Below are 20,133 nucleotides of genomic sequence, written 5' to 3' on the forward strand. Positions count from 1 at the left end.
TGCCCTCCTCTGCGTGAGCTTACAGACATCGGTTATGCTCATGCAACAAGGCTAGAGAAGAACTCCAGCTACCTGCCTGCGAGAACACATTATATCAGAATATTAGGCTTTATAATCCCTGTTTGAACTTGGAAATGGCACACCGAACCCCTGAAGGCAGACATGTCCCTGTCTTGAAAGGGACTGCTACTCTCTTCCAGATGGAGGGAGATCATTGATGAATGAATGCTCTGGGACTTTGACCTACTGAGGACCAGATAGGCTTCCATTCCGACTGACCAAAGCATTAATCTCCAGTCTGGACACATGCTGATGTAGAGAGCTGCTGGTGAAGTAGGACACAGTCACCTCAACCAGAGCTGCTGCTCCAGATATGCACACAGGATCTCCTCTGGAATGAGTATGGGCAAGACAGCCCAGCCCTGCAAAATAACTCTGACAGGCGTTTTAAAAAAATGGAGCACATTCTCATGTGTTACACTGTTTTGGTCACACTAGTTACACTGTTTGGGTTCATGGGCAGCATTTTAATCTCCTCTGATCTCATTTCTTTTGGAGTCAGCTTTCACCATCAGAGCCTCCCCATCTAATACATTCACCCCAGTCCACCAAAACACCACGACACAAGGGCAGAACCTTCTCCTGGAAACGCTATCACTTGTCTGCCCACAGAGATAAAAGCAGAAGACTCGCAACGAAATGCACAAGTTCCAAGGCGCTTGCACTGCAGGGAGAGGAAGAGAGACAGGAATGAGGCACTTTCACGATTGTGAAAGCCCCAGGTGCTCTTGCAGCCATGTTGCAATGCCTCCATCACAAAACCAAAAGGTTTGTTTTTTTTTTGCCCCAGGGTCCTGGAGCTATCAGTTAGTTGCCCTCACGCCAACACTCAGCCGTAAGGCAACCGACTTTATTGAGTTTTCATGGCGGAGCTGTAACAACCTAAGGAAGTCGAGAAACAAAAGCAATTTCTTTGGCCCATCTAGACCATTTGGCGAGTTGCTCCGATGGTCTCATCCCGCCGGAAACAACAGCATCGGCCACATCATCATGGCTGGGTAGCTTGTTCCATACTACTACAACCCTTTGGGTAAAGAACTAACTCCTGGTTTCAGCCTCTGTGCATGTTGTGGATTTATCACGTTCAGTACTATATGACCTCCATGCAGCTCCGCACTAAATACAGAGACCTACTGTACCGGTTTTACAGAATGACCAGAAAAGGCTAGCGAGAATTCCCAACGCGTTTCTGACGGGTTTATTTTGTATGGAGTGCTATCTCTTTTATCGTTTTGTTTTTGATGGCGATGCCAAAGAAACTGCCACGCCTCTGGACGGACAATAAAGTCTTATGAAGATGAAGATGCTGATCAGACAGTGCACTCTGAAGGGGAGGCGGGCGCTTTACCTTGTTTCTACAGCTCCTGTACTGCTAGACGGCTAAACGCAGACAATTCACAATTCTAAAACGGGGGTGTTGAAGAGAAAAATAATTGAACACACACAAAAAAAAAACCCGAATTTGTCCTTGCATGAAAGCAGCCGAGAATGGCCGCCGTCTCCGCCCGAGCGAGCGCTTTGTGTTTCTGCGCTCAGCTGTGGCGGCTCACGCGCACGGTAAGCGGGGAATCAGGAGCGTCGTTTGAGCAGCACGCGCCGCCGAGGGCGCCGGAGCACACGCGCTCTTTTTTCACAGGCGCGCCGCTCGCTCGCGGCACGACACGCGAGCCGCCGCGAGGAGGGGGGGGGACAAAACACCCCTCCCGCTTCGCGTCACCCCATGTACACCCACTACAACCTTGTCTCGACCGGCCTCGCCCGGTTTCTACACTATATACTGCCTGTAACGTGTGTAAAATACCTCGGCTTCCGGAGCTCGATTCAGAGGGCGGCGTTGGGTTCCAAAAAAACCGATTCTCTCGGACGATCTCAGGGCACTAAAATTAAACCGAGCAGCACAACGGCGGCTTTGTAGCCTCGAAAAACATCAGCAATGCGAAGGCTGGGGGTGTGGGGGTGGTCTAATAAGGTGATGGCACGCGTGAACAGGGGCATTCAACTCCAGTTCCTTAGATGCTGGCGTCTGTCTCTCGGGGTTTAACTGGAACGGTTTAAGCACGGACTGTGCCCCGATTTTCAGGTGCTTTCTGGGGGTCCTGGAAGGCCTGTCTGCAATCTTTACCCAGAGTGCCCTGGTAAACCAGACGGGGCCCCCACTCAGATCCACTACCCCACTGTGGGAACCACAGCCTGGAGCTTGATGTCCACAGGAGGCAGCAGCTGGCACTGCACTGTAATAGACTGGTCAGGATCCCTAATAATAATAATAATTATTATTATTACTACATCTCTGAACTGGGTTCATCACTCTGTTCTCCTCCCTTGTGTCCTGGTGCACTCTGGCTGCCGTTGCATCATCCAGGTGGGGCTGCACCCTGGTGGTGGAGGGGATCCCCATGACCTGTACAGCGCTCTGAGTGGGGTGTCCAGAAAGGCGCTATATGCGTGTGAGGAAGGTACCATCATCGTAGGTTAGCCCTGAAGGACAGCAAGGAGCGGCGTCGGCTGAACACTGCCGGGACACGTCTGAGCAGGCCAGGGCACTTCAAAAGAGAGGCCGGAAGGAGGGACTGATCCGCCCCGGAAAGCCAGGCCCGGCCCGCCCCGGGGAGAGAGGCGAAGAGGCCCCAGAGCCGGGGGGGGAGCAGGGACAAGCTGGGCGCCAGCCGGGGTCGTGTGGCCCGGTTGAAAACCCCGAGAGCATGACAACCAGCGCAGCCAGGAGTCCGGAGCGCGGACGAGCGCCTCTCCCCCTCCCCGGCGCTGCCGCGACCGTCCCCCGTGGATCCCGGGGCTCCGAGCGCTCGCCAGCGCCCTCTCCCTGGTCCTGTGGATAACTCCGGCCCACCCAAGACCAGGGCCCCTGCCCCAGCAGAGCCCGGCACGGTCTAGATTCCGGCGGAGGGGTGACGTCACTTCGGCACCTCGCTCGGCGCGCTGAGCCCGGAGACCCTGCCGCGGAGGTCCTGACCACAGGTGGCGCCGCCAGCCCACTCCAGTGCCGGAGACCCGGACAGACTCCAGGTTTCTGGTCCAGCCAGCGCCCCTGTTTCTCCTTTGCAGGCGCCCACGGGCTTTACATAGCAATGCACACAGCCACTCTGGGCCCCATACCATAATAATGGGGATGGCTGAGTATCCTTGCGTGGGGATAGTCGGAAAACCGGCTGGCCGGGAGTTCCCTGGCCCGAGGGTCCAGGAGCCGATGCCCTAGGAAATCCAGGTAGAGAAAACGCCCAGTTTGTACTCGCAACGTTGAGGGCAGAGGGCTCGAACTGCGCGTCGCAACAGGGGAAGCGGGCAGACAGGATCGGCAGGGCGAACCCTTTCCTGAGGCCCCGTTAGAATAAAAGAAAAACCCTAACACCCCATTAGACTCCCACACAGACTACGGGTGCGTCTACACAAGCTTGCTTTTGGGAGGATACTTTCAAAAACATTACCACAGGATGAAATACAACTTCCAACCCATTTAAACGGAGTAAAGACTGGAGGGGCGGTGGGGAATACAAAAAGAAGGAAGCAGCATATTTCTGTAGAGCGAGCTTACAGCTTCCAAGCCAGAGGGTGCAGTAGGACAGTCACAATGAGGCTATTTTTAAAACCGAGAGGCGAGGGGGAGGAGGGTGTGGGGCAGGGCGCGAACGAAGCCGGCGGTGAAGAACACCGAACTCCGGACAGCCTCCGGCACAGAGCGCCCCTCTGGGCCCCAGCAAACAAGCGCCGTGTGTTTCGGATGCAGCCGTCGTATAACCCGCCTGGAGATCTCTCCCTCTGTGTATCTCTCCCTTTCTCTGCGCTGCCCCCCAGTCGCGTCAGACAGACAAGGCGAGCTCTGGGCCAGGGAAACTGTCGCCGCCGCCGCCGCCGTCACGGCGGCAAATAAACTCTTCCTGGAAAACGATTTCCTCCAGGCGGGCGATGGCGATCAAACTGAGAGCAGAGACCCCCGCTCAGACGCCGGGAATGGGCATCAAGCCCCCAGTTCTTTCACTCCCAAACTCCCTCTAAGGGCATTTTGAGAAGGTTTCTCTGTAGCCCTGTAAAAATTAACTCCTGTTGGGATGCACAGAAGACCACCATCCTGAAGGAGACGCGCGCTGTTCGGGCTTCCTAGCTGCTGTGTCCGATGACAACAAACCCGATTTGTACCTTCGAGGTGTCTGTAAAACAATCAGTGACGTTATTTCCCCGAAGATTAAGTTGCACCCCCTTCCCAAAAGCCTCTGAATGATTTGCGAATTAAATTGATTTCCTTTTCAAGCAGCTATTCAACGCAGCCTGAGATACAATGAAGTCTAAGTGTTGGCGTGTAAGTGAAGAAAGAGGTCTCTCCAGCCAGGCCAGCTGCTGGACAGTGGTGCACAGAGCTCTTTTCTACACTTGTCCTGTGAAGAAGTGCTCAGTTTGGGTCTCCACACCCTTTTCTTTGTGTCCAAAACCAGGATAATGGTGGTGTACCTTGAGCAAGGTACTTTGACCTGATAATAATTCCTTTAAGCTTTTCTGGACACTCCACTCAAAGCTTTTTACAGGTCATGGGGATCCCCTCCACCACCACCAGTGTGCAGCCCCACCTGGATGATGCGCCAGTACACTCCCCACACATCAGCTCTCAGTGGGGAGGAGAGCAGAGTGATGAGGCCAGTTGAGAGAGGGGGATTATTAGGAGGCCATGATGGGTAAAGGCCAGGGGGAAATTTGGCCAGGACGCCGGGGTAACACCCCTACTCTTTTCGAGAAACGCCCTGGGATTTTTAATGACCACAGAGAGTCAGGGCCTCAGAGTCTCGCGGCCCTGTCCATTTCAGATGCCCAGGTGAGAGCCAGCACCGCTAGATAATCACGCAGCCCAACAAGAGGAAGACCTGTGTCTGAATGCTGTGGGAATGGACCCGACTGAGTCAGGCAGCCCCTGGCAGCTCCAGACCCCGTGTGGCGCAGTGGCCAGGGAGCTGGACTTGGAATCAGGAGGTTGAGGGTTCAAATGTTTCTACTGTGCCCTTGAGCACGATACCTCCCCTTGGATGGCACCCCAGTAACAGACCCAGCTGTACAATGTATGTAAATGTCAGCTGCCCTGGATAAGGACATCAACCAAATAAACTGGTAATAACACAGATCAAGCACACAGGTCTGGTGTATAAGTCACAAACGATCAAGGCAGACACACTTTCAGTTCTGCGTGTGGTGGTGGTGGTTGGGGGGGATAAAACCAGAATGAAAGTTCAGATCGCAAGGAAGACAAAAAAGAACTGGAACCGGGTTGAAGCGCATGACAGGCTCCCAGGCCTAGGGAGCCCTTGATGAAAGACGGCGCTGAGGGTTCTGACTCCAGGGCCTGCACACAGCTGAGAAGGGCGCAGTGAGACAGTGAAAGGCTGAAGGGTGAGAATCAGGATACACGCTCAGCAGATGGTGACAGCAGGACCGTGCTCTTCTGATCTCCTCTTAGCACAACGCGCTAAGCTCTACAATTCTGTGCCGTTGTGCAACGCCGCACTGGCCCTGCACTCAAGCTCCTTTTTTTTTTAAACTTTAAACAAAACCCCGCATCCACAATACAGCCTTCGCAAGCCCCGATGTTAACATCTCGAATGGTTCGTGCAGTCCGAAGAGTGCGCTGGGGGCAGGGGTGTGTATGTGCGAAAACAGCAACCAGGGCCTCACGATCGCGGTGCCCTGTTAAATCTGCTGGAGAGAAAAAAAAAACGAACCTGGCTTTAAGTCTGAAAAAAAAACTACAAGTGACCGTGCTGGCAAAGACTGGGATAGGAGGCAAAGATGCAGAAGAGACTCATTTTTCAAAGCTTTCTTTTTCAACTTTTTTCCTCAGTAAGTGTTGGAGAAGCGGATTGTGCCTTTAGCTGAGTTCACACTTACAGGATGTACTGCTGTTGGTGTAGGAAGTATCCGTCTGTGTGTGTAGGTATTTCTTACTTCCGGCTTATTTTCACAGTCTATTTATTACGTGACCTCCTACTATCTCCTCCTCTGTGCCTCAAGGGAACCTTAAAATACGCTGGCAGAAATCACTTTTAAAGGTTCCAAGGACTCTCGGTGTGCTGGAAATCTTTTTTTTTTAAATATGAAGGACAACAGCTCGAAAGGAGAAGCGAAGCCGACCCGAAAGCAGAACCCGTAGCTTGACCACAGAAGGCCTCTGGGACGTCCGCCGCTGTAACTGTCTGACCCCTCCGCCCAGCGGGAAGACGCTGAACACGAGTTCAAAACGTGAGGCAACCGAAGACAAACCCCTGCGCGGGGCATAAATAAAGACGCGCTGCGCAAACAGCTGTCGGACAGCGAGGGATACCGGAATCTGACTGACAAATGTAACCAAATCAGCACCGAAAGGTTTTACCCAGAGCAAGACTTGTCCTGTTTTTTCAGAGGAAGGGAAACGTGTCTTTCAAAACACTAGATCGGGAAATTTAAACAAGAAACAACACAGCACAGATTCTGTGATGGGTTACCCCTCTCCTCTGTTGGCACACAGACACGAGGAACATGATGTTCCAACCTTTACTGAAGTACAGCCATTCCTATCTGATCTGCTCTTATAGGTCCTTGGGTGTTAGGAGCCATCTCCTCCACTTCCTGTCTCCAAGCCACTGGACAGGAAAGAGAAAGGGCCGGGCTTCTCATGTTGCACACGAACTGGGGTCCCTTGCATTCGGGCTCCTGAAAACACACACACTGCCAGGCCCCGTGAGGGAGTGAGGGCTCTGCTCTCGACAGCTCACACACACACACACTGCCAGGCCCCGTGAGGCAGTGAGGCCTCTGCTCTCGACAGCTCGTACTCACACTCACACTCGCACATGCACTCAGTCACACTCAACTCACTTAGTCACACACAGTCACACTCAGTCACACACACACTCAGTCACACACACACTCAGTCACACTCAGACACACTCAGTCACACACACACTCAGTCACACACAGTCACACTCAGTCACACTCAGTCACACTCAGTCACACTCAGTCACACACACACTCAGCCGCCCCCTCCTGCTTCAGACCGCACGGGACCACCTGCGAGGCCGAGACGGGGGCGAAGACGCTGGTGTTTCTGTCCCCTCTCGCGCACAGGAAGCTGAGCCTCGCTGTGGGCGACAGTGGTGCAGCCGCCGCAAAGGGGCCTGCTGGGAAGACGTGCCCGGCTGCGCTCAGGGCCGGGCGACGGCTCGTCTCGCCCCCGGCCCCATCGCTCTGCAAAGCGGGCGTCCCCCTCGGCCCCTGCGCACGAACCCGGCGGCCGGAGGGCTGACTTTTGTGAACAACGCCCGAAGGCGGCCGTCCGCGAGCTCCAACACCGCGCTCCCGAGCCCACAGCGCCGTCAGAGGGTTTTCGTGTCGGCATCGTCGTGACCATGTGCACGAGAGGGGTTTTTTTTTCTTCCTGAGGGATGACGCTCATGGCCAGTGTAAAAATTCCCTCTCTCTGAAGGGTGTGTGTGGGGGAGGGAGGGGGTTGTGTCCCTGGTCACGTGAAAGGCGCTCCTTAAAAGGGTTAAATTCGGAAAAAGAAAACGGGAAGAAATATTTGTTTCCCAAAAAGGAAATGGGAGTAACCCCCCCCAGCCCCAACACAAAGCACCCTCCCACTGCTAGCTGTCCAAGAACACTCCCAGAAGAGCCGCAGGTCTGGGTGGGGGGGCAGCCAGGGTCATGGCCCTTGTGCGGAGAAGATCACAAGTCTGCCAGCAGCGCTCAGCTCACCTCAGGAAACCCGTTCAGTTAATTACAGTCCACTGCAGTCTCTGACTCTCCCGGTCGCTGAGAGATTGCGCGCTATTCTCTTTTAGGACAGGCTGTCGTGATGTAGTGGCCTTGGCGCGGTCACAATCGCGGCAGGCCCGCCCGTCAGAGAGCAGTAAAGAGGAGTGCCGAACGGCTTCAGGCTTCCTCGTGGGGAGGCCCGAGCTACGAGGAGGTGGCTAAAGACACCGGGAAGATCGGGAGGGGATGAGAATGAGCCCCAGGCTGCGGCACCTCGTCACGCCAAAGCAACGCAACGGTATTTGGAAAAAAGCATTTCGAAATCGAGGGGGTGTGGGGCAGGTAAGTTGCGCGATCTGAGGAAACCCATCTACCCTCAGACCTGCAGTCTCAACCAAATGGCGCTGGGAGCTGAACAAAGTTCATATGGGCATTCCAAATAAGGGAGACAAAAAAAAGAAAATGCCAATTCCTTTTCAGGCACACAATTAAAAACCCAGATCAAACGTTTCGGATGTGTTGTTTTTTTTTTTTAGGCAACCCACCTGTGAGCTCTGCAGCCCTTAATACATCACTGTCATGTCAGAGGCGGTTTAAAAATAGGCCCAGGATCCAGGCCAGATTCGAGGAGAAATCTGGATGCCAGGAGAGTCCCAAAGGACAATGCAGCCACTAACACACTCCATCACATCCTGCAGCGTCTCAACGGTCCAGGCAGATGACAGCACGAGTCAATAAAGGGAACACCAGCTTCTTACACGTACTGCACAGAGGCACACTTGGCATGAGAGGCTTTCCGAGTTCTGAAAGGAACTGGTCTACTCTCTTTCAATACAGGCTTTAAATCAATAAAATTTCAAATTCAGCCAAATTTCCTGCTCTTTAATTCTGTGATGCGTTTTTAGGCACAAAAGCTTTGGTATTAAATATGCAGTACGGTAAATATTTTCCTCTCCAGGCAGGCTATTCGCATCATTACAGATGTATAACACTTCAGCTCTGCACCTGTGCTTGCCCTGGAAATACACTGCAATAAAATGAACTCTGAGAACGAGAGAAGGGGAGGAAGTGTCAGAACAACACTAGGAAACGACAGGAAGGAACTCTGAGACCCATTCACCACCTGCCGGGTTTGTAGGACGCAACTACATAAGGGTGTGAAGAAAGATTTTCTTGGGGTGAATTTGTTAAGGAGTGTGGTGGGGAGGGGGACAGATTTAGTGCATAAGGTTAATAAAACCCCTAAAAGCAAACATCTTATAGAAGCTATCATTGGCAAAATGCTTCAAGACAGAGAGAGCCTGTATGAAAACGCCGAAAACACAGTCTAGGACCACCTATCACCAGCAGGCAAGGCCTTGTCAGCTAAACCAGCCTTTGCTTCAAGTTGCTTCATAGCACAGTCCTGCTACAACAAGGTTGTGAAGTCAAGGAATGCTCACTTCCTGATTAATCTGGGGCAGCCATGGGGCTTTTATTCATTTGAACTCACTTGGCAACCCGGGGTCACTCACAAGCCAAAAGAGGCCGGGCACAAGCCCAGGTCAGCGCGTCTTTGCCATGGAGATTAAAAAGAAAAGAGAAACGGTTTGGGGCTGCGAGCCGGGCTCTTGAGGGAAGAAGACTCCGCCCCCTCGATGAGCAGTCCTGCGCCGTCAGGAGCCTCTCCTGTCCCCATCGGAGATACCGTGAACTGACTCCAGATCGGGCTCGGAGACAGTGCTGAGGTTAACAAGTAGGCCGTTTGTCTAGGCGTAAGAGGGCTCAACGTCACCCCCACTCTGAACTCTACACATGCGGTCCGCCGCTGCGGGGGGTTCCGGGGGGAGTCGGCCCGGGGGAGTTACCCGCGTTGTGCGGGGGGCAGCTGTAAGCACTAGGAGCCCGTCCGTCACACAGGGACGCCAGTACATGATGCAGAACTGCACCAGGAAACAAAACTCTTTCAAACTGCCTAATGAACCAACACGAGGGCAGTCAGCCCATCTACAGCTCTTCAGGTCCACAGCATCTGCCTGATCTCAGCCACCTAAGCTCCTAATTGCATAATTGAACTAATTAACTGCTTAACTGAATCAGTTTAACCTCTTCCCTTGGTCTTAAGCCGTTGAGAATTTAAAAAGAGCTATTGAAACCGCCCTGAGAGCATAACGGGGATTTTGTGCCGGAGAGGAGTACACCGGATTTCTGCCCCCTTAACATTATATTCCTCATTAAATCATGCATTTTTAAAAAAGAAAAAAAGGGAGAGTCCCAATGGCTTGGGGAAGAAAGGAAATTTACTCCTGTCCACTGTATCGTATGGCATGTGCAGCTACACAAAGCTGGACTGAAAGATGGTCGAACAGTGTGGCTGAAAATGAGTCCATACATTTTATATTTCCAGGAAAAGCATTCAAAATCACTTTGGAGACTTTTTTTTTTCGGAGACTGCGGTTTGAAACTTCGAATTGTAAACATTTCCTCTTCACCTGCACTCCACTTGAGGACCTGCGACATAAATTTATGCTTATTCCATACCACAGACAATCCATTAGCATACCCTCAATTTGGAAATGCTTTGCGGAGAGGACAGTGAAGTGTCATAATCTCGAAGGGCACTTATGCAATTTCGTATTCAGAAAGCGCCTGGATCTCTGTGGAGCTCTTAATTCTTACCTTAGCTTAATTTAAGACTTCTAACGAGGCACGTCTTTAATACTGATTGTGAGGTCACAACTTTTAAATCCCCACAGTTGGCGAATTCCTCTCCACACAATGTTAATGTGAAGGTGTGTCTCCCTACCCTCCGTCTATCACTGCATCATGTAATCTGTTTTTATAAAAGCAGAGGCAACGTTTTTATTGTTTGTGCAACAATATTCAAGTTACTGATTAGAAATGGCTGCGCCATTTGAGAACGTTTCGTATGCATGACCGTGATGAGCTCCGATATACACAGGACTATGTTTTGCAGCTGACAAATCCCGAATTCTCGGTTTGTCTGTGATCATTGCTGTCTGGAAATTACCCCTGATATATCTGCAAAATCACTAGTGGCATTCAGCGTTCACCGTCATACTTTGACAAACCCCTGATTATGCAGAGATGAAGTATTGAAGTTCCAAAGCATTGGAGTGTGGCTAGCAGCATGCAAGCTGTTCAGCAGAGAAAGTCAAAGTGCATTTAAAACTGAGAACAGGAGGTGCTGCTTTGTGCAAAAGGCACATCGTCTACTTATGGACGGGCTACACAGACTCCCACAATCGCAAGTACCCCGGACTCTTTCGAGATACGGCCGGCTAAGATCCTCAGCTCGGTTAGCTAGATGTGCATGACACAGCAATCTCACAGACGCCTCCACCCCTTGGAGCCGATCTCTGCTCTCTACAGGAGGTGCTGTGTGCAGACACAGCGAGCCAGCAGCTGCGCTAGGTGTAGCTCCACTGGAGCAGCAGCCCACACCCAGACCACACCTGGAACACGCCGCGCTGTTGTTAAAGCCTTGCATTGTGCACGCCGCCCAGTGAATTGAGCTGACAGATTAATTAACCGTCATTCTCAGTGACGACGCCTCCATTCCTCCGCTACCCGCACGGCCAAGAAGGTTAATCGCGCCCCATAAATTCCTCTTCACGATGGGGAACAGCCGATCTCCTCCCGGCGCCGATTCCCAGCTCCAGAGTCAAACACCGCTGAAATACCCGTTGCGCGGCAGATATCAACGTTAAGCATCGTTCTACACCTGCCAGTTCGTTTGGGAAGACTCTCATCCTCAAAAGCAGGACCTGACAAATGAGTGCCTTCACGGAGAGCCATTAAACCTTTTTTTTTAGCTAAAAGAGGGCTCAGCACTCTAAGCGAGTGACAGAAGTGACGTTATTCCGTTCTGAAGTCTAGGCACTCCGCTGCCACGAACGGGACCCACTTTCCGACTGAGGGAGTTAACCACAGTGTTTTCAGCGCAAGGGGGTTTGTCTGCAAACCTGCAATGAAAACTTCACACATTCCTGCGGACGGTATAGGCAAAACGGATACAGAACATCTGGCCATGTTTTCCCACAATGCAGGTGTTCCTGTAAATGCTTTCCTGCAAATTAGGACAATATCATGATATTCCCAAGAGGAGAAAACCCGGGCAAAGCAGAATACTCTGCAAATTGACTGTGGTAAAAACGTTCGGATCCCAAAAGTGATCCAACACATAAGAAAAGCTGTAAAGCAAAGCAAGGCAGGGGAGCCAAGCTGGAGAGCTGCTGTACCCTGGACCCAAACCAACTATAAAACATTGCTGCAAACCGGGAGGTGGAGTTGCAGGTCCCGGCCAGCCGGGGGCGTGCCGGCTGCAGCCAGGCCCCCCAGAGTCCAGAGCCGTGCAGATCCCGAAGCACAGCAGCTCCTGCCTGCGCAGAAACCCGGAGGTGACAGGAGTGTCTGCAGACTCCCGCCTGTTGTGTAACAAACAGATGTCTCGGTATGTCTACAGCCACATGCTCCCACATGCTCTCCGAAAGGGAACTCGGGTACATCCTGCTGGGGCTGAGTCCGCACCCTCTTTCTGCACCATTTCCTCCCTGATATCGCGAGGCAACCTGCCAGGGGCTGTCTGGCACAGGAAAGTGCTTAATAACAGGGTCACACACTAAGTGCTCCTTGTTTCTGCAGCATCAGCACAGCAGAGCAGCGCGCTCCAATGCCTTCGGTCTCAGCTACAAGACTGTATCCGCGTCTGGGGACAGTGGAGGGTCCAGAAAAGCGCTATATAAGTGTAAGCAATTAAAAACAGCCAGCAGCCATATCAGTCTGCAACTCACAACTGGCAGCCCCACTGAAGCTCAGCAGGTGTGAGCCTGGTCAGTACCTGGATGGGAGACCTGGTACTGACTAAGGTTGCTGCTGGAAGAGGTGGTAGTGGGGTCCTGCAGTCTTCAGCTGAAGCAGGGAGAGCGTCAGTGCCTGTAATCGCGAAAGGTGCAGAGCAGAGCGAAGGGCGCAGACAGTCCGGGCCAGCTCATATCCCTCTGGCCAGCAGGTCACTCGGGTTCCAACGCTGGTCACATCCGAAAACTACCCCCTCGGTTTCAGTTACAGGAAAGGGCAAGACCAAATTGCAAAACCCCCACATAAATTACAATCTGCGACCTTTCTGTAGGTCCCCGCCACGAGGTCGCGGGGGAAGAGTGTGCCTCGTTTTCTCCTCTTCTGCTCCACGTTTAGATTAGGACTGGGACTGAGCTCAGAACTGGGATGGATTCAACTCTGTCAAGGGCACCGATCATATCAATGCAACATTAAGCTTCATCTCAAGTATCTGATTAAAGTAATGAGGCTGTGACGAAATCTGAAAATCTGTTCTTTTCTCAATGAATTCTCTGGATGTCTAAAGCCAGGCCATGTATGGCTTCATTAGTCTTGAAGGTACTGTAACACAAAGCCTGGCAGCAGCAGACCTTGTGACAAATCCAGACAGTATATCAAAAGAGCTATTACTGTTTTCCTAGAAAGCCAATGATTTGCTTTGTGCAGCCTGTTTTTTTTTTAAAGCGATGCAATTTTTAACCTGCTTGTCAACGTTTTTGTGTTGGGCTCCTTTTTCTCAAAGCTGAGACTGAGCGCATGCAGCACACCCAAGTCATTCTGAAAGGGGAATCTCGGTACAGTTCTAGAGAATCCGAGCAGCATGAATGACAGACCTAAAGGCTGAGCAAGGCCGAGGTTAATTCTAATAGAAAAAATGAAGCAGAGCACAACACAACAACAGACAGGGAGTAAAAAATATTCCATCTAGCATATTGAATGACAGAAAACTTAGCCTGCTCCTATAATTGTTTTGCATTGATCTAGACCAATTTACAGGATAACTGGAGGGTCTGTAGCACTTTAGGTTCCATTTCAAAATACAAAACGTCCATCATAGTATCATCAGGAAAGGGACAGCTCGCAGTTCATGCAATTAGGCAGCTGCGCTCTTAGTTTGGAATAGGACAAAGGAAAACCAAACTGCTGTGGTGAACTGCTAGGTGGCGCTGTTCCCTCTGGACCTGAACCAATGTGCTGTAGAAGGTGCAGGTCCTTCACATGAGACATTAAACCGAAGTCTTGACAACTGGGTCATTACAGACATCACGGGCCACAACGGTGGCACTGGTCATTTGAGAAGCATAGGTGTTGTCCTGGCTACCTTTCTCCCTGGCCTCCCTAAAGCTCTGTCCTCATTCAGTCAGTGAAGCAGTGAAGCAGTTTCTCACTTCAGTGGGGCTTTGGGTGCAGAAAGGCTGGCTTGTGTCACCAAGGTGGGGACTGCACGTCAGTACAGCAGAAAGTGGTTCCCCTCCCACTGTGTGCGTAACGACTTTTGGGATCCCTGTGGGATAAAAAGTTCTATATAAATGCAATTACTCTGTAGTGAGCAGGGATCTGTGGCACGCTCTGTGTGGTGGAGCTGATACTTGTCGCTGAAGAACCCCAAGCACGCCTGATCAGTGACAGGCTAGAGAAACAGAGCAGAGACGCTTTCAACGATGGGCCTAAAGGATCAGCCCCTCACAGAGCAGGCCAGAGCAGCAACAAGCAAGGCCAGCTCACTGCACTCTGCATCTCATGGTACGGTTTTACAACATGCACGCAACAGTGAATAAATTTATATTTCTACCCATTAGAGCCAAACGGGAAGACTTCTTAGTTTTATGGCAGCACCCAATGAAATCTTTCCTTGCTTTAATGTAAAATGTTGCAAATTAGTCATTTAGTGCGTTATGTAGGAAAAAACCTTTCTCCACTGCATTGGGTAAAGGTGCTTTCTGTGCATTAATATATGTAAATTCATAAATAAATCAAGAGTATTAAGTTGCAGCAAGGCCATTTTCCAAGCTAGGCTCATTGCAGGGGAACAAAAGAGTCACGCAACTCAATCAGGCACATAAACGCAACGATTAAAACCAATTAGATGAGCTGTCACTGATCCCCGGCATGTACTGCTTAAGTCTTTAACCCTTGAAGGCATAATCTTGACTTGGCCAGCGTGGCTGAGTAGCAAAAGAGGAATTCTCGTTTGAGACGCCAGTAAGTCAGTTAGCTGGTCATTATTATAACAATTCCATGCTTTTCAACAGTATTTTTCATCTCAAAGTGCTTCACACAGAGAAGGGGACCGATTTCATTCCCCACCGGGTTCAAGCTCCTGCCTGGGTGACGTGCAGAAGTCATTCTAGTCTAGACTGTTAAGGACAAGCAGGGTGCTGCTGTAAGTGGTGAACTACCTTGGTGGACCAGTAGGTGGTGCTCTTCTCTATGGATTAGGATTTCCAAACCAATGGTCCAGTACTGAAATATAGGTAAGACTATCCTTTGAATGAGACTTGACCACTACATACGCCATGGCACTTATTGTTAGAGCAGTGGTGTTACCCATGGTGTCCTGGCTAAATTCCCCGCTGGGCCTCAACAAGCTCCCCCTTAATTCAAGTGGTAAAGTAACGCCCAACTCCTGCACCTGATCTGCTGGCCAGTGGGGCTGCGCTTGAGTGGTGTGTGAAGCAGATCCCGACTGGTAAAGAGTTTCGCTATCTTCTGGCAATATAAAGGAAAGGCAATAGGAATCTGAACATTTGAAATGCGAAACACCCTAGAGATACAACAAATATGCTCAATACTTTCCTAAATTGTTTCCTAAATATTGTTTTCTTCAATTAATTCAGATCTCCACTTCTTCATTTGTTTTTCAATTTTCAGAAATCCATCCATCATTTCTCATGGCTTTTTCAACAATAAAGTCAGCACAAGGTCTCCATCTAGAGCTCTGCACGCAAGACAGATCTCTGGGTCACTGGTACACTGCGACACGCATTATAGACTGTAGACTTGTAGTCCTAGGATCCAAAGGCAGGTTTTCTAACAAAGCTTTGACAAGCCCATAATGGCCCAGCTCTACTAATTATCGATAACATGAACCACATTCGCACATCAAATCTGGCGTCTCAGCCAGCAGACCCACACCCACTCCACCCCCCGGCTCAGGGCTCACAGCTGCCCTCCAGGTGGCTGATGGGAATTGTAGTCCTGCGATCTGAATCCCAACACAGCAGGGTGACTGACACAGGGGGTGGCAGACCACACTGCTCAAGGTCACACCCCCGGCCTTCTCCGCGAGCAATCAGCCGATTCCAACACCCCATTTCTAATCCCTCAGTCCTCCCTTTTGGTGACCCCAAAAATGACACACAAAACCTATCAAACACCAATAAACGTCCAGACTTAAGGAGGTCACTGTTGTCTGGAACGCTATACAACAGAAAATAAGAATTTGAAAGGGTTCAAGCCTTAGACAAACGCTGTCACCGTCACATACTCTCTAAGCAGGAGACAAAAAGTACCTTGCTGCGTATTTTAAAGAGATCATTCCCGTAACAATTTCCCTCTGCTTATCTGTTTTCACAGCACGCATCCTTTTCCCTCGCAGCTGCCAAAGGTGGGGAGGTCTGAACCTGAACCGGCCAACAGGCACCACAGCTTTTGCAGGTGCTTCAGCTCGTCGACACACAACGAGAAAGTCAGGGCCCCTGGGCGAGATGGTCTCCGCTTTCACAAACGGCTACCGGGGACCAAAAACAAGCTCTTTTTTGGCACGGATCAGCCCATAACCCCCGGCCTGCGGAGGGACGGTCAATGGCGTTGTTTTGGCTGCGACTCTTGGCATCGGTTACCGCAGCCGTGAAAAACCAGCGGAAGCTCATCAAAACCCAAGCCCCGTTCAAGGTCAGAGCCCAGCCGCCCCCCCCCCCCCCCCGGGGAGATAAAAGAAGATCGCGTTCACCGACGCTCCTCCCCGACGGGCATCGGTATGTTAACCCCTCACCCTACAACGCAAGGCACCAGCTCTGCAGCTCTGCGCAAACCGGGTACAGGAAACCCCCGGCCTCGCAATCCCAGCAGCCCCCACCCGAGGTCCGGCTGGCTCGTTAAAGCCCGCTCCCGCCCCCTCGGGTCGGCCCGGCCCGGCTCACCTTGATCGGCCCGGTGCTGAAGCGGATCGTGCGACTGGGCGGCGGCTCCTCCTCGGGGGGCAGGCCGGGGATCTCGCAGCAGCTGGACTCGGGCTCGTAGGGCTCCTCCTCTTCCTCCTCCGCCTCCTCGTCCTCGTCCAGCTGGCTGCCGCCCGAGTCCTCGCCGATCCCGCTGTAGGCGCTGATGTCCACCAGGTCGGCCTCCGAGTAATCCTCCTTGCGGGACTCCTCGCCTCCCTCCTCCTCCCCTTGTGGGGACTCGCCCTCTCCGGCCTTGCCCCTCTCCGCCTCCGCCGCCCTCTCGAGGCCAGCCGGGGCGTCGGGGGGACCAGCGCCCGTCTTGGGGGGCTCTCCCTCCAGATCTGCCTCTCCGTTTTCCAGGGACGCGTGCACCTCCGCCTGGACTAGCCTGCTCCTGCTTTCTGGGGTGCTGGGGGCACCGGGCTCCTCGTGACCTCCGGGCGTGACCCCCGCTTCGCCCGCCGGTCCCTCAAACTCCTCCTGGCTCTCCCCCTTCCCCTGCTGCTGCTCCGCCGGCGGGCTCTTCTGCTGCTCCTCCGGACCCGAGCCCGCCCGGCCACCGGCCCCAGCGCTCTCGGAAGTGGGCGTGTCCTCCTTCCTGGCCGCCGGCTTGGCCCCGCCCCCCGCGGACCCGTCCTGGTCCTTCAGCCGCCCGGCCGCCGCCGCCCCCCCGCCCTCCTCCTCCTGGGGTGGGAAGACGCGCGCCCGCTTGGCAATGACCTTGGAGTTGAGCGCCGCCACCCTGCCGGGCGCGGAGGCGGCGGCGCCGCGGGTGGGCAGCGGCGAGGTGGGCGGCCGGTGCATGTTGTTGCGGAGGTCGGCCTTCTCGAAGACGGCGCTCAGCTGGCTGACAGTGGGGGACACGGCCTCCCCGGCGCCCCCGGCGTCCAGGCTGTCCAGCGACTCGGTGCTGCCGTTGAAGCGGACCACCACGTCCAGCCGGCCGTCCTGAAAGCCCGCCGCCCGCTCCTTCTTCAGCAGGATGCGGTTGGTGGCCGCCTGCTTCTCCTGCAGGTGGCGCTGCTCGAAGATCTTGCGCGTCTCCTGCAGCTTGGAGAAGCCGGGCGGCGGCCGCGGCTGCCCGTCCGGCTTGGAGTCGAAGCGGCTGACCCGCTCCGAGACGGTGGCGCCCAGCTTGAGCAGCGCGCTGTGGTCCACGTTTTCGTTCAGGCTGCTGGCCCGCGGCAGCGACAGGCGCACCGACCGCTCCTTGGCCGGGTCCTCGCCCTCCCCCGGCGCGGAGGAGCCCATCTGCAGGAACATGTTCTTGATGCGATGGACGTTGGAGCCGTACCTCCGGCCGCGGGAGGAGGGCTTGGACTTGCAGTCCGCCGCCTCATCCCCGTTCGCAGCGCCGCTCAGGGCGTCCCTGGCCTGCTTCAGCGCCTGGATCCCCGCCTCGTACGCGTTTCGGTGCGGGGAAGCGCTCCGCAGAGTGGAGCTGGTGTTGCTGGCGCTCGCTGCGGACGGGGATTCAGTCTTCATCATGGTGAATCACGAGTCTCCGAGCCCGGGCAGTAACGGCATAGCTCCGCTTCTCCCTGCCGGCAGCGCAGCGCACGGCAGGCGCATCCACCATCGGCGGCAGGCGGGTTGAGCGACAGGGGCGCAGGCGACGCGCAATCGGGCGACAAGCGGGGGGGGGAGAGAGAAGGAGGAGAAAGAAAAACAGATCAGGCTGATGAAGCTACGATCTTCGGCAGAAATCTAACGTTATGTGCAAAGGCGGGGAGGGGGGGCCGAGGTCTGATGGCACACTGTGTCTGTTCCAAAATCAGATCAATTGGGGAGGGAGAGGGGGCCCCCCAAAAGTAACCTACACGCGCGCAAGTACAGATTTCAACATCTGTGTCACGATCGCCAGATCCCCGAGCTGAAGCGCAAGCCGAATAATCAGTTTAGAGCACCGGCGATCCCTGGATTTCTCTGCCGGCGCTGGATTGCTGCTGTATAATCCCTTTTCATGACATCATTTTGATCTCTTGAATTTTCTCAACTGCTCTGGTGCAGATTGTGGTCCTCCCGCTACAGCAGAAGCTCCTGCTGCAAAGAGGAAGGCCCTCGCTGGGTCTTAACGCCGGTCACGTGTGGTGGTGGGGGGGTATTTTTCCATCGTATTTTTATTGGGGGGGGAGTCCGATCGATGACAGGGTTATTAACCAACACAATAGGGAGATCGGAGCTTTACGGCACAGGAAGCGGTTTCCAAAAAAAAAACAAAACACAACGTCACTTATACGGAGGATTTTCAACAATCTTTTGTGAAAGCCTCCCCCACTCAAAAAACATCTTTTACGGCATGCTTCTTTGGAAAGAAAACGGGCTGATGTACCACGCAACGCAATCTATTAATCCCTATGCAGTTCTGTCCTGTTCAACACAAATGTCCCTGTTTTTACTAGTATCTTTCGTCAATAAAGATCCGTAAAGACGTACAGAGCTGACAGAAATCAAATGTGCATATGTAAGCAATAATGTAATTATTGCCATTTGCCCTAACGGGTGCTTCAAAGCGCCTCCTTTTTAAGGCAATAACACAATCCTTTAGAATAAATTAATCTATAATGTAGTTCCCGGAAGTGCTTCGGTTTCGTGAATAGGCGCTTTCTGCTAAGATTTCTGGAAATGTTATTACCGTTATTTTGTTCATGGGGCTCCACGTCCCGCACACGATACACGAAAAAGCGGACAATGTGAGCCGCGAGCCCTCAAAAATCACGACTTAAATGTCCTTGGGTGGGGGAGAAAAAAAAGCAGAATACTTTGGTTCGTCCATATTTTTGTTTTCACGCGGTTACACTCGCACGTCTCCCTGTTTGTACATCGGATCTTAACCTAGCGATGCCCGCTTGTGTACTCCTGCAAAAGAATCACGCTCAACGGCGCTCACCCCTTCGGGTTCCAACTATGCGAAGAGCAAACCCACTGATATTCACGTCGTTTAGTCCGCCGCGGTAACAGCACTCCTCTGCAGCTTTGTTAGGTTTAAAAACATCCTCCCCGACACATACCATGAACTGCCAAATCCAAAGACATCAGAAAAAGCACCCGGTCTCCTAAACATGCCAGAGCCAATCTTATGCGTCGCAAACGTAGGACGTGAGCACAGTAATCAGGCGGTATATTAATTTCCAACATACAAGCACTGGGGGTCTCTTGTCGTGTCCCTCCTCAACGGCCTACTTAGAGTCGCTGCGCTTTAAGACCCAGCGGAAGTCGTAGGCCTCTGCTGCGTTCTGCTTGCTGATGCCTAGGTTTTGCTACGTTGCTTCCTGCATCTTATAATTTCCATAATAACAGTCCCCCCTTTAAAAAAAAACACAAAGAGAAAACAACCCCCCCC

General features: G+C 52.7%; 1 protein-coding gene across 6 annotated transcripts in view; it reads right to left on the reverse strand.

Moving 5' to 3' along the window:
• Positions 1–20,133, reverse strand: part of ppp1r9ba (protein phosphatase 1, regulatory subunit 9Ba) — a 55,406-nt gene that overhangs the window by 33,079 nt on the left and 2,194 nt on the right. For 2 of the 6 annotated variants that reach the window (XM_015362151.2, XM_015362144.2), the window contains exon 2: positions 16,770–18,331. In XM_015362151.2, the coding sequence (XP_015217637.2) occupies positions 16,770–18,278 (1,509 nt within the window). In that variant the 5' untranslated portion in view covers positions 18,279–18,331. The other 4 variants (XM_015362145.2, XM_015362148.2, XM_015362150.2 and 1 more) reach the window with 4 other exon arrangements.

This window comes from Lepisosteus oculatus, chromosome 28 (genome assembly GCF_040954835.1).
Source record: "Lepisosteus oculatus isolate fLepOcu1 chromosome 28, fLepOcu1.hap2, whole genome shotgun sequence".
Lineage (NCBI taxonomy): Eukaryota > Metazoa > Chordata > Actinopteri > Semionotiformes > Lepisosteidae > Lepisosteus > Lepisosteus oculatus.